This window comes from Aulonocara stuartgranti (genome assembly GCF_965226115.1).
Source record: "Aulonocara stuartgranti genome assembly, chromosome: 13".
Lineage (NCBI taxonomy): Eukaryota > Metazoa > Chordata > Actinopteri > Cichliformes > Cichlidae > Aulonocara > Aulonocara stuartgranti.
In genome coordinates this window covers 32125592-32139699 of record NC_138949.1, presented here as the reverse complement: position 1 = coordinate 32139699, position 14108 = coordinate 32125592, and the positions used below count along the sequence as shown (strand labels likewise).

The 14108-nt window shown below is 46.6% G+C and overlaps 1 protein-coding gene and 1 pseudogene across 2 annotated transcripts; both read left to right on the top strand.

Annotated features, from left to right (window-relative positions):
• The first annotated feature begins 1790 nt into the window (after positions 1-1790).
• LOC309720719 (centrosomal protein of 170 kDa protein B-like) lies at positions 1791-11349 on the top strand (annotated as a pseudogene). The gene is made up of 12 exons: positions 1791-2595; positions 2684-2883; positions 4176-4313; positions 4453-4542; positions 4808-4888; positions 5023-5079; positions 5307-5424; positions 5658-5670; positions 5737-5912; positions 6035-6547; positions 6834-7442; positions 11252-11349. The product of its transcript is annotated as a centrosomal protein of 170 kDa protein B-like (transcript).
• Positions 7827-13719, top strand: LOC309720235 (inverted formin-2-like). The gene is made up of 4 exons (XM_082556934.1): positions 7827-7904; positions 12556-12717; positions 12805-13066; positions 13279-13719. Exons 2-4 carry the CDS (start codon positions 12589-12591, stop codon positions 13518-13520), a joined length of 633 nt encoding a protein of 210 aa, XP_082413060.1. The 5' UTR covers positions 7827-7904; positions 12556-12588; the 3' UTR covers positions 13521-13719.
• The last annotated feature ends 389 nt before the right edge of the window (positions 13720-14108 follow it).

The window sequence follows — 14108 nt, the reverse complement described above, 5'->3', positions numbered from 1 at the left end:
ACCAAGGGTTAAAAGGGAAACACAATCATAAAGAACGAGGAAGCAGCAAGGATTCTGGGCGGAGCTTCCTGTGACTGACTGATCTAACCCTCGCTCACCTCTCAGTGGCGCCGAAGTGACTGCGTCCATTTGTGATGTCAGCAAGGTTTCTGTGTGCACTTCCTGTCAGGTCGAGGCGCTGCACTGTCTCTGAGCTCAGGTGGTCTGATGTGGGTGGGGCTCAGAAAGCACAGCAAATAAACTCTTTCCAGGTTAATGCCACCTGCCTGCTCACCTGGTTTCTTGCAAAAGACCTTTTAGATTAAAAGCCTCACATTGTTCCCGTGCAGGTGTTCAGGTTTTAGACTTTTCTGTTCTTATTGTTGATTAAAGTTCGCTGAGACTTTTACTGTTAGAATAAATGTTGTTCTAGCTCTTTGATGAGTCCTGTTTTTTGTTTGTTTGTTTGCTAAAGTACCGAACGGGACAGAAAAACAATCAGAATTGTCTGAGGGCCAGGAAAGATGCCCAACGGGTTTATTTCTTCAAGTGGAGAAAACGTGTCAATGTGATATTGGTCCACTTGATTGATCTTTATCATTATTATTATTATTTATTTATTTATTTAAAGTTATTAAAAATTGGACAGACAATTAGACAGAAAAGGGGGAAAGAAAAACAGAGGGGATCGGGGGACAGTAAGAGAAGACACTGAGAAAATCCATTGGGTCACCTGTTAACAGAAGAAAAAAGAAAACAAACAACAAGAGAACAACACAAAACAGAGGTCAAAGCAACAACCTATCTACGTGTAAGTAACAGTAAATACTAAATATTGAATGTTGAGCAGCACGCAAGATCAACAGCGCACGATATGCTTTAAGGTAGCAGCCAAGGAAGATATAGTTTGTGTCTGTGAGCACCCATGTGTACAACCCCCAGACCCAGGAGATGTTACCCTTTTCCCTGGGGTGGAGGCAAGCAGCCCGCAGCCACAGGGAGGCCAAGCGTCCTGATGGTGTACAGAGAACAGGGGTTGTGAAGACCCCATACCTCACTCCGCTTGCTCATATGTCGTGTTGCTGCGTGCTCTTCTAAGCGAGCAGCTCCTGTGCTCACCTGACGGTCACCTGCACCAAGGAGCTGCTGTGATTGACGGAGCAGCAGCTCTCCGAGAACCAACATGTTGGACTTTCAGTTCCAGGTTTTGAGCCACAAAGTACTCATTGCCATATGCAGTAATCTGATTGGTCAAATCTGAGCCTGTTTAGAAAAAATAACTCCCAGATGCATCCACCCATGATGGATGTTTCTTTTTCAATCACTATGTGCTAAAAGACCTCCCTGCACTGAATCATACTTGTTATCAATCTCTGGCTCTCTTTCACAGCATGTCTTTTGTACTGTCTTCCTTCTCTCACCCTAACCAGTCGCGGCAGATGGCCGCCCTCTCACTGAGCCTGGTTCTGCTGGAGGTTTCTTCCTGTTAAAAGGGAGTTTTTCCCTCCCACTGTCGCTAAAGTGCTTGCTCATAGGAGGTCATATGACTGCTGGGTTATTGTAAGGTCTACCTTACAATATAAAGCGCCTTGAGCTTGTATAAATAAAACTGAATTAGTGTACACCCCCCCAACATACACACACGCACGCACACAGCGCAGGTAAGCAGCTGAGTCACATGTGAGGTAGACTCTTCATCTGCAGCTCACAGACGGTCACACGCAGAGCCATGAACCGGAGACGTGCACGTGCTTATTTACTTTTTTTTTCTTTTTCTTTTTTTTTCTTTTTTTACAATAGATGACGTCATCATCCTCATCCCCGTGTCAGCGTTGCGGTGACGTCACGCAAAACCGGCGCTTCCCGTACTGAAGCGACGGCGCTCCAAATCATGTGACCTCTGCCCGGCGCACGCTGAGCTGATCGATCAGAAGAATCTGTGCTGATTACCGATGAGCGGGTCTTCCGAAAACCCTCACACTGCCGAGCGCGCGACCGGAAACCGACCCGCCTTCACAATAAGAGTAGGCCGAGGGCAGCCGTTCCGTCACGGTCACACCTGCAGTCAGGTGTGCTGTGACGAAGTTACTCGCGTGGTCACACTTTTTACTCGTACATGAGTTATCCTCCATCATCGCTCCTCAGCAGACCAACGCTGAGGGGGCCGTGCTTTTCCGTGCTCAAGTCTTACAGTATGTAAAAGGGACTCTGAGCTGCTCTCCGGTTTAAGTCTTGCTGGATCATGCAGGTCTGACTTGCCACTTACACAGCCATTCGACTCAGTCGTGTGAGGTGTGCACCGCTGGATTGGCTCAGCACACACCATCCCTATCGGTACAATCTGCAGAATCCTGCCTACCACGTGACTTTAGCCAGCAGGTGAACCACTGTTTCATTTTAATCAATGGCTAGTTTTGTGTGAACAAAAACAACATGAAAATTCAGTCTGACTCACCGAAATTACAACATAGTGCCTCTGAGTCTAACTACTGACCACTGCCAAGCCAAATGTATGATAACAGAGCTCCACAGCGCCCTCTGCTGTGGCAGTACCAGGTAATTTGACAGCCAGCCCCGGTGTGCCTGCCTCAGACTCGGTCGGTGCTGCAGTGGACTGTAATATTCTATTTTTTCTAATAAAACCTGTTCGAACCTCACTGGGCATGTTATCAGGTGCGGGCTTTAATTGTGAAGGTCTCGGCAGCTCTTCCGGTGCGGTGGTCGCTGTCGCGGTGCGTGTTGACGCAGCGGGTGCGTCAGGAGGAGATGTTGTAGAGCATCATCGGAGCCGAGCCGCCCCAGTCCGTGTGAGTCCGGATAACGGGACCCGCTCATGCTCTGCCCGCCCCGCAGCACGCCAGCCCCAGATCCAAGAAGCGAAGAGCAGCGGGGAAGAGCCCGGAGGTAAGAGAGGGGGAGGGCAGGGCGTGGAGGAGGAGAGCCTGTCTGTCATCTGTCTGTAACTCCCCCACCCTTCACACACACACGTCTGTCGGAACCGGACAGGAGGAGCAGCTCTGGGCAGCAGCCGCCGAGAGGCGCTGAGGCCTGGAGAGATGCTGCTGAAGAGCCGCTCCTCTCCTCCAGCATCAGCTCAGTGTCTGTGGTTGTCTGTGTGTATGTGCATCTGAGTGTGTGTTGTCCACACTTGTCCACATCATGAGCAGTTTTCTTCACTGGTTCTATGCCGTGATGAAAAACAGGAAGATCCCCCCTCCCTTCCCCAGACTTTTTACCTATGGAACCCTTTGGAGTGAGCCGTCCAATCACCTCTGACCTCCTGAGAAGGGCAGAGCTTCACAGAGTGAGCTCCAGAGTGGATGTGAAGTCTCAGTGACTGATGGAGGAGCTGATCTACTCCATGTGTGCCCGTGTGTCAGCCTCTGATTGGACAGAGCGTCTGTGGCACTGCTGTCTGTGCTGCAGAGGAGCTTCATCTATCCTTCAGCTGTGTCTGCAAGAGCTCCTGCATACAAAACCCAGTGCTCAAACTCCAAACTCTCACTTCATCTGTTCGTGTGGTTCACACAAAAGTATTGACAGTACTGATGATACTGCAGTATATGTGCAGAAAAACACTAAAACTGAAGTTTTAATGTCAGTGACTCTCACCTGTGCGAGTGTGTGTGTGTGAGATCATGTGGTCATTTGACAGTTGGATATTTCCTGTTAGAAATAGGAAATATCTTTAACCCCTTCCCAGGAAACAGAATCATCTCTGAGCCGTTATTTCAAATTAGAAGTTTTATAAAGCGCTCGTGTTTTATTTTCTGCTGGTCAGTGCTTTAGTTCAACTTTTAACTCTAAAGATGAAATGAACAGTTGATTTGCTCATGCTCTGTGTTTTTAATAAATATCACATATTTGACTGCATGACCCCGTTTCTGTGCCGAACCTCTGTAATCAGAGCACTGTGAATAAAAATGTCTGTAGGAGTTCATTCAGTGCTTAATTGAAAGTTGAAGGTGTTTGAACCTCAGACTCAGGCTGGTGTGGACAACCTGCAGGTCCTTTTGGACCTGACTACACACCTGCAGGTGCCTCAGCTGTCAGGATTCAAACACACACAAATCAGTAAGAGCAGGATCGTCTGAAATTACTCATTTTGTCTGATTAAATATTTAAAATCTGTCACGGTGGCACAACAGGCCCGCACAAACCCACCTGTATCACCTGCCTCTGTCTTCATTTCCCAGGATGCTCTGGGGTTTCTCAGCAGGCCTGTGAAGATGAGTGTGACATCATGGTTCCTGGTAAGCAGTTCGGGGACTCGACACCGCCTCCCCCGAGAGATGATTTTTGTGGGCTGAGAGGACTGCGAGCTGATGCTTCAGGTGAGGCTGACCTGTGCAGGTGTTCGGGTTAGTAGAAATTGCCTCCCTCTAGGTTGGTCTGAAAAAGGAAGTTGTAATGGTGTCTTGTTTGAGTCGCAGTGAAAGTAAGCAAAAAGAGTTGTATGTGTGTGTGTCTCAGTCTCGCAGTGTGGACAAACAGCACGCTGTCATCAACTACAACCCGACCACTGATGAACACCTGGTGAAGGACCTGGGCAGCCTCAATGGGGTGAGCCATACACAACATATCAGTACATTATCATAGGTATCCACCAATCAGCAGCAAACACAGGTGGGGGGTGGTGATGCCTAAAGTCACAGGTTACAGTACAAAGATTTTTTTTTTTTTTTTATTAACTTAAAAAAATTTAATTCCACTTTAATTTAAACAGGCAAGAACTGTAAAATCACAAAAGAGTGAAAACCTTCAGAGTGGACTTCAGCATCATAATCAGAAATTTTCACCTGGACGTTTGTTTGTTTGTTTCCTGCAGACATTTGTAAACGACCTTCGGATTCCTGATCAGACCTACATCACCCTCAAACTGTCCGACATCATCCGCTTCGGATACGATATCCTTCAGACGCACACACGCACTGTTTGTGTGCGTGTCTGTGCGCGCGTGTGTGTGTGTGTGTGTGTGTGTGTGTGTGTGTGTGTGTGTGTGTGTGTGATAATTTTAATATTTTTCTGAGCTGTTGTTCACATTCTCACGTCTACGTTCTGGAGAAAAGTCAACACAAAGTCCCAGAGGAGGCCCTAAAGGTTGGTGTTTGTGGGTGTGTGTTTTCTATTGTACAAATTACTGCATAGAGGGTGTTATTTAATTTCCTTGTTTAACTGCATTTAGTTTGCATTTCCAAAACTACTCAGAGCGTCATGAATTTCTCATGACTACACACAGCATGTACAGTACCGTGAGCACATGCAGTACCGTGAGTACATGCAATTTGCAGTACCTTGAGTACGTTTGCCTCGTTCTTCTGTTTCAGCATGAGAAGTACAGCAGTCAGCTGCAGATGAGCCTAAAGCCTTCAGAGGGGAAGAAGAGTGACGTGGATGAGCGGGCGAGAGGCGAGAAAGCGCAGAGTACCAAGAGCCTCGCACAGGGTAACAATAATACAGCAACAGTACTGGCAGTAAATATACTGTGTATCAAATGTACTCCTAACAATACTGGGCGTAATACAAGCAATAACACAAAATTTTGACATCACACAGGGTCAAAAATATACTGCACTGTACAAAACATAATGTAACACAAAACCCTGCACCAGAAAGCCTGGTGCAGGGTTAAAAAGTACTGGATCAGGTGTCTGGCCGCTGTGTGTTCCTGTACGCAGATGATGTGTTGCTGTTTGTTCTGATGTATTTTTTACTATAAATCTGCTCGTTCAGGAAAATGTTTTAGTAACAAACCAGAAAGTCGTTTGTTCACGCTCCTCGGGACACTTTGATTGGTCGGCAATTTCACCTATCACACGTTTCTGTGACAGAGGCGCCGGTGTGTCGGCCCACTCCTTTGTATGGCCAGCCTTCCTGGTGGGGAGAGGAGGATTATGGGAGTAAAGTCCAAACCAGCGATGAGCCACATTCAGGTACGCACACCTTAATAAAGTGGAGGAGTGCAGTAAACTGGTGCTGTATAAATAAAGCTAAATTGAGCTGATGGTGCGTTATTGATGATGTTGGTGAGATGTCATCTCTTTGCCTCTGTCAGATGTTCAGAAAGACGCTCCCTCTGCAGATCCAGAATTTTCTGCATCGCTGTCAGACTGTCAGCCAAAGTCCGCCTTCCCTTCGTACCACCGTGAGCCGAGCTACTTTGAGATCCCCACCAAGGACTTCCAGCACCCTAAGTCCTCAGGCGCGGAGCTCCATGAGATCCCCACCAAGGACACTGACACGCCCCCGGCCCCACCCTCACTTCCCACTCCGACTCCGCCTGTCGTTCAGAGCCATGCCTCCTTTACCATTGAGTTTGATGATTGCATGCCTGGGAAGATCAAGATTAAAGACCACATCACCAAGTTCTCCACTCGCCAGAGGAAGCTGCAGGCTACACCCACCAAGACAGCCATCATGGCCACACCTGCAGAGGTGATGTCAGCAGAGAGCAAGGTGGCTGACTGGCTGGTCCACAGTGATGTAAGCATGATGAAGAGACGCCCACCGTCTGAAGACGTTTACAGCACCAAGAGTGACCTCGCCATGAACATCAAGACCCTGAAAGGTCAGAGTTGCACCTGTGTTCCGGACCATACCTGTGTTACCTGTTTGTCATTCACAGGTAATCGGGGATTATGCTTCCTGCTGGTGATAAAACCTGTCCAGCACTTCATTGTTAACAATTTATTGACACACGGTCCCTGAATCTTCTGATATTTCTCTGATTTTACTGACCCCACTAAACTTCTGTCTTTGTTTGAGGCTATCAAAGCTTCAGTCATACACTTGTGACCATTGAGCTTCAAAGTTCAAAAGCTAGTACTCACTGACATCTTTATTCCTGTCTTTAGGTCACCACCATGAGGATGGGACCCAGAGTGACTCAGAGGACCCAGTTCTCAAAGGAAGGGGTAAATCCCACCACTCGGTCCGCACTGAGCACTCTATGCAATCAGAGCTGTCCCAGGCGTCGCAGCAGGTCATCCAATCAGGCCAGTCCATCCATAGTCAGCTACACCAACCACTGCAGTATGCTCCACCCAGACCGGCCTCTGCCTCACCCGTAGCCCCTGAGAGGCCCCTGTCCCAGAGTCCTCCTAAAGCTCTGTCACCCACCGAATTTCCCAAACAGGCGCCCCCCGAGCACCTCACTCAGCAAGCTTTCATCATTGAGTTCTTTGATGACAACCCACGCAAGAAGCGCTCTCAGTCCTTCACCCACAACCCCGCCCATGCTGACTCGTACTCCACACTCAGAGCCAAGTTGGAGCGGCGGAAAGGCGGCGAGAGGCCGGCATCTGTGCACGGCCACATCCCTCCCACACAGCAGGTGACGGTTCCTCTGAAGAGTCAGAGCCATGGCGGCCCTCAGAGGTCAAGCTCTCTGAAGAGAGAAAAGACTGAGGGGGAGGCGGCTTCGTCGGCTTCCTCGTCTCGCTCCTCATCGGGCATCATCATCCGTATGCTGTATGATAATGATGTAACCGTTGTGTTCCTGCCTATAACACATATGTGGCACACACGTACTACACATTTACAGCATCTAGCAAAAACATCCACAATGATGACAATATCTGAACTAAAAACAGAAACATCAGTGTGGCTAAATATACACAGCAAAAACTGGAGTGTTAAAATTTCAGGGTTAAAGATGTTAGAGTTGATTTCCACTCTCAAAGTGTCATTTTAACACATTCTGATTCAAATAGTGTTCAGTGTTGGAGTTATTAAACAGTGTTATTCAAGTCCAAGCAAATGAACTCTGAAGAGAGTTATTTAACTTGGCAGGCCCCTGGGCTTCTGCCCAGGTAAACCCGTGGATCAATAAATAGTTTGCTCTGCCGGGCCGATTTTCCATGTGCTTCTGCTGGTTACACCGTGGTGGATGCCTGCCGTACTCATTGGAGTATTTTACACAAACGGTAAGTTATTCAAACTTATATAAAATTCACGGTATTCTATCGGCGCAGTGAGGTTTTCTTGATGTTTCTTGGTGTTCGGTTGCTGAAAACGAGCTTTAATAGAGGAGGAGATGTGTCGAAAATTCTATTTAGCCTCCAATGCTAATGTTAATGTTGCAGTCTTTTTACTCGTGATGGTAGACACTGCACGTGGAAGCGCCGCGCCACGTTCAGCTTTTTCCCTGTTCACACAGACACGTCTTTCTCCACGCCAGTTCATGAGCGTTTTTGCTTCTCTGTTTATTCAGAGCAATTTTTTCACAATTGATAAGTAAATAACATCCCAAAATAATTGAAGAGAGCTTGTTTTAGTCACTCCTGCTTTTACTTTGACATTGTCAAAGGCTTTTACTTTGGAAGTCAAAATCAGAATGACTTGATATTGATATGGTATCACTGTGGGGCTGTATACTGTTGATCTAAAGTGGAATTATCCTGTTGAAACATGAATTTTTCATTTAAGAGCATTTTGAAATCGTTAAAAGAGTAGGTCGTATATGGACAATTTGAAAAGGCTTTTATTTTGGAAGGCAAAATAAGATGGCCTTGATAGTGACAGGGCACAATTAGGGTACAAGGCTGTGTCATATAGTAGTGATGGCCAAATGAAGCTTTCCGAAGCACTGAAGCTTGTATTGAAAAATGGTTCATTACTCGAAGCTTTTCAACACAGTCCTCTCCGGTGACATCTGGTGGCGAATATTTTGAAGAGCAGCTTGAATCTGCAAAATAAAACAGACTGCTCAATAAAAAATTCACTGGGTGAATGGGTTAAATGCAGAGGAACTATTTCCCTATGGGGACTAACACGCACACTCAATCATCACTGCTCACTCAAGAGTGGAGTTCTCTCTGATATTGGGCCACCGTTCCATTGCTTTGAACATGTAATTGGTTTTGTTTTCTCGATTGGGGGGCTGAAAAAAATGTAATGCGTATTTGCGTAATACATTTTGATCAATAAACTTTCCCTATTTAAACATGCACTATGGTGTGGCCTTTCTTTGCTCATAACTCCTTTATGTTGGTAAATACAATAAGTGAGCAACATATACAATATACATATGAGACTGCACAGCACATTATGGAGTATGCCCCTGCTGTGGAGTCCTGCCCCCATCTACTTGTCATTTAATCACTGGACAGCTGGACAGGTTCATACAAAATATTAGATTAGGCCAATTGTCCTATACATATTTTTGACCTAGGGGTGGGATTGATTGTGAACTGGAAAGGGAAAATGCTTAGGGGCTGAGTACGGCTGCATCGTTACTGATTTGTAGAATCATTTTGATTCGATACAGGATCCGATTCAATTTGATTGGAATCTTGAAAGTTTTGCCTCAGTCAGAAATATTACAATTCTGGTCATCTATCAGTATATATCCATAATTTCGTATCTATTAAAAGAAAGCTGACACATGTGAGACTTAATTAGAGATGTAAACAGAGAGTTATGAACCTGCAGCTGCAGAAGCCAGCGAAAAAAAAAAGAGGCAAACACAGCGCGGACCCGACGACACACCAAAATCTGACTCTGACGCGTCGGGTCCGCGCTCTGTGTTTACGTTTGTATGCAGAATCCGTAAACCTGCTCCCAGGTACTGTTTTAGCTGTATGGTGTTTGACGACATGTTGTGAGGTTTAACCTGAGATGCTGGCGTTTCAGGCATAATAACGTTAATTTACAAATCGACACAGGATTGTAATGAATCAATATAAATTTATCCAATTTAGCATGGATTGTAATCAGAAAGGCAATAATCAAAACCCACCCCTAATCAAGAACTTGCAAAGTAAAAACATGATCTATGTCAGGTAGCCCTTTTGTAATTTACATTTAAAAAGAGGATTAGTGTTACTGTGCGCTGGCTGAGTCTGTTTCTTTTCTTAGAAATAGTTTCTCCTGCCCTGGAGAAAATCCACTTGCATGGAACAGAAGAGGCTGTGGAGTGCAGGAACTGCACTGCAAGCTGGTAGATATGCAGGTATTCCTGGGTCCTGCAGACTATCACCTAAAAACAATAAACAAAATGATTTTCTAAACTGTAGCAATGTAATGTACGTATAGTGTCAAATACATTGTTGTAGTCTTCATCAGCTTTAATTCACATGGAAGTGTTCCTAAAGTCATATGCTGTAATGAGATTTACATTATGAAAACATGATTTTGGACATTTCAGGTTTTTCACTTCGGCAGATAAAATGAATTGAGCAAAATCAACTCAAAATATTCCCACACGCCAGAACGTCCTCTCTTCCTCGCTGGCTCCATATCTGTCAGTGGAATGATCACCTCTTCGCTCTATGTCACCATCAACACACTCCACGAATCCCGTGGATGATTCACTTCCTTATATCCGTTTGAATCAGGTACCGAAGCAGTTACGTGCGTAATGAAGCTTCGGACGTCACTGGTCACGTGACTTTTGCCAAACGAAGCAAGCCTCGACACAGTGCTTCTGAACCAGTGTGTTGTTTTTTTCGACACACGCTCCGGAGCGTCAGCTTCAAGCGGGCCATCACTATCATATAGATCTAACATTAGAGTTTGAAAAAAAAGAAAAAGGAAAAAAAAAGCCTAAATTATATGTTATTATGTTCTTAACATACCTGTTAATTCACTCGAAGTTGGCTTTTATTTTGAAATCCGGTTTCCACATCCATTCCGTAATACTTTGAATACACAGGGAACGTAAAACAAACTGGAGGCTGGCTTGACTGCAAGTCTCGAATTGGAGGCCGGCTTGACACAAGTGACAGATTCCAGGTAAGTTTGTGTGATGAGCTTCTTCTGTTCCCGGTGAAATACACCTGTACCTGTGGGAGCAGCGGAGCGGCTGAAGCTGCTCCGTCCTCCGGCCGGTGTTGCTGAGCCGAACCCACCACAGCACCGAGTGAACTGAAGCTCAGACACTAAATTCGATTAATTTTGAAGGGAGTCCGGTTTGGCAGGCACAGCTCGACCTGTCAGCGGTTTTTAGCCACAACTGTGTTTAAACTTTTGAACCTTTGAATCGGAGCATGCGGGTCTGCTCTTATCCAATCACTGTATTGATCCATCAGCACTGAGATCAATGCATTTGTTCTTCTGTGAGGGTGTACCACTGACAGATATGCGCATGTGTACAGTGAAAGGTCTGTTTAAGTTGTTAAATGATGACAAACACCTGAGCTTCAGGTTTAAAGGATCATCCCTCAGTTTTTCCCGATACTGGAACAACTAGTGCTGAGTTTGTTTGCTGGTCCTTCTCTGAAGACTGAAACCTGCTGCTGCTGATGAGGAGCATTTGTTTCCGTGGTTAAAGTTCTGCTGCCGGGCGTGAGGAGGAGGCCACAGTTTAACCAAGCGATGAAGCATCTGTCCAAAAAGAGGAAGAGTCTTTATCCTGAGCTCATCTGCTGAGAAGGAATTTCTCCCCCCAGTCAGTCTGTCTTCACTCACACACACACCCACACACACCTTTACAGGTGAATTTCCTGCCTGTGTTTCTGCTGGTTTACACAGTCAGTGCTCACTTTATTAGGACCATGTTGCAGTGAGTCTGAAAGTTTCATGGTTGTGTTTAATATTCTGAAGCTTTACTGACGCAGGAAGGCTGGCTGGATGGGGGGGGGGATTCAAATGCCCCGGGGGAGATTTGAATCCAGGCCTCTGGAAACACCCTTTGACCATGTGACTGACCTACTCCACCTTTCAAGTTTAAAGTTCAGGTTTTCTCACAGCGGCGCGTTAATGTGGCGAGCGTGCTCAGCTGTCAGGACATGCACACGCACTGAATACCAGAAATACCACATAGCTGACATATTTCACCCACCACGCTGTGACGTGCAGTCACTCTTCTTCACTGATGAAGACTCTGCAACACACTGAGTGCAGGATTCACGTAGCCTTCAGTCTGATTCATTCACTTTCCAAATCACAGCCACGATAGCTGTGAGCGCTTCGTGTTTATTTTTCTGTTACTGGAGCCAATCATGTGCTTTATTATCAGTCTGTTAATCAGCTGATCCTTCAGCCTGATTCACTGCATTCTTCTTCTTTTTCTCTGTTTCTTGTTATTCATGCATTCCACAGAGTGCCTTTGTCCTGTCTTCCTTCCCTCTCCCAAACTGGTCTGAGCCTGGCTCTGCTGGAGGTTTCTTCCTGTTAAAATTGAGGTTTTCCTTGCCACTGTCACAAAACTTCTTACTCATATGGTTGTTGAGAGTACAAAGACAGTACAGCATCTCAAGGTGACTGTTGTTGTGATTTGGAGCTTTGATTCGGAGCTGAATAAAACCAAGTTAAAACTGGTCCACATCAGAAGTGTACTCGAGCTGTCAGTCAGGAACATAATTCAAATAATAATTTATGACACAACTAAAGCCAAATGGAGTCCAATCACAGTAAAGGACTCTGACCTCCTGAGCAGATAAAGGCGTCCACTGGAGGAGCTCAGTTTGTGACTCAGAGATGTGTTAATGAATGTGAAACTGTGAGCCCGAGGCAGGCTGACACGGGCGTGATGTCATCGCTTGTGTCAGGTCTGCTTGTCATGGACGTTAAAAAGATGATGATGTCATTGATTGTTTGTGATTGATTACCTGTATCTGTTTTAACCCTCGTCAGCTCAAACATCGGTAAAACCTTTAGCCTGTCATCATGGCAACCAGTACCAAATGGGGGGCGGTAAAGGACCAGTTGACCAGAGGCCCCGCCACAGTCACTGACGGCAAGGTGGAGGCCAATCTGGAGAACGCTGACCCCGAGCTCTGCATCCGACTGCTGCAGGTAGGAAAGAAGCAGAACCTCAGGAGTCCTGCAGGGGAAGGAGAGGGCGTCTCACAGCTCTGACCGATGGTCACTCTGCCCCTCCAGGTTCCCACAGTGGTGAACTACTCGGGTCTGCAGCGGCGGCTGGAGGTGAGTAATCAGTCATGGATGGTGCAGTTCCTTGAACTACAGGGTTTGGACCTCCTGCTGGAGGCGCTGGAGGCTCTGTCGGGCCGCGGCTGCGCCCACATCGCCGATGCTCTGCTGCAGCTCACCTGCGTCAGCTGTGTCCGGACCATCATGAACTCGTCCGCAGGGCTGCATTTCATCCTGGACAACGAGGGCTACATCAGGATGCTGGCTCAAGGTGGGTGGAGGACCAGAAAGTTAGAATGAAGCAGATCTGCCTTAAAACCACCTTAAAATCATATTTACACGCTACCCTGAGCAACAGGTAGACTCAGGTGGCTGTTCCAGCCTAAGCTAAGCAGGTAGCCGGTGTACCTGTGAGGTGAAGATGACGACTCAGAGTCATTACTTATGAAAGCGGTAACTCCACCTCCTCCTATATGCCCTCAGCTCTCGACACGTCCAATGTCATGGTGAAGATGCAGCTGTTCCAGCTGCTGGCTGCTCTTGCCGTCTTCGACCCTCGGGGACACCACCTCGTCTTCGATGCACTCGACAACTACAAGGTATGCTCATGTCCTCGTCCACTTCCTCCTCTCTCCTTATTTCCTTCCTGTCCTTCCTTTTTTCCTTTTTTCCCTTCCTTCTCGGTCTCCTCTGAGGTGATTTGTGATTTCATGAGATCAGTTTAAGTAATCTGAACTCTGCCTCACGATGGCAGTCAGGACAGTTGGCGCTCAGTCATATAAACAGTTAAATGTTGCTGTAGGTCCAGGTCACTTTCAGAGGCTCTCTTGGCTGATTTCATTTGTTTAGAGGGGCATGTTTACCTGCTTGATGGACGAACCAACAGATGTCGCATGAGCTGGATGGGGAGACATGAGCAGGCCATTTGGGTCGGTTTGAAAAGCTTTATCGGCAGGACGTTAGCAAAAGGAAGTGCGAGTCAGTTTCACTTAGTTTCAAGGCTAACATGACAAGCAGAACAGCTCAAACTGAAAGCCACTGGCTGACTACCTAAGTCAGCAGAGAGCTCACAAAGCTCCACCACAGCTCCTCGCTGCCAGGTGAGAGCAACGACGACGTGGTCTGTGTACCATCAGGGCGTAACTGCAGATACACCATAACAAACAGCTGAACCTCAGACGCTGCAGATCTTATCGTCCCCGCCCAGCCTGTTCTCACAGGCTCTGAACTTACAGCATGGAATCATGGGATACCACACGTGTGCACACACACACTCGTTTTATTATCTTAGTGAGGACATCTCATTGACAGCT

Coding starts and splice junctions, on each gene's coding strand:
- LOC309720235 (XM_082556934.1), top strand. CDS start 12,589: ATGGCAACCAGTACCAAATGGGGGGCGGTAAAGGACCAGTTGACCAGA. Junction 12,718..12,804: donor TCTGCATCCGACTGCTGCAG/GTAGGAAAGAAG, acceptor CTGCCCCTCCAG/GTTCCCACAGTGGTGAACTA. Junction 13,067..13,278: donor CATCAGGATGCTGGCTCAAG/GTGGGTGGAGGA, acceptor ATATGCCCTCAG/CTCTCGACACGTCCAATGTC.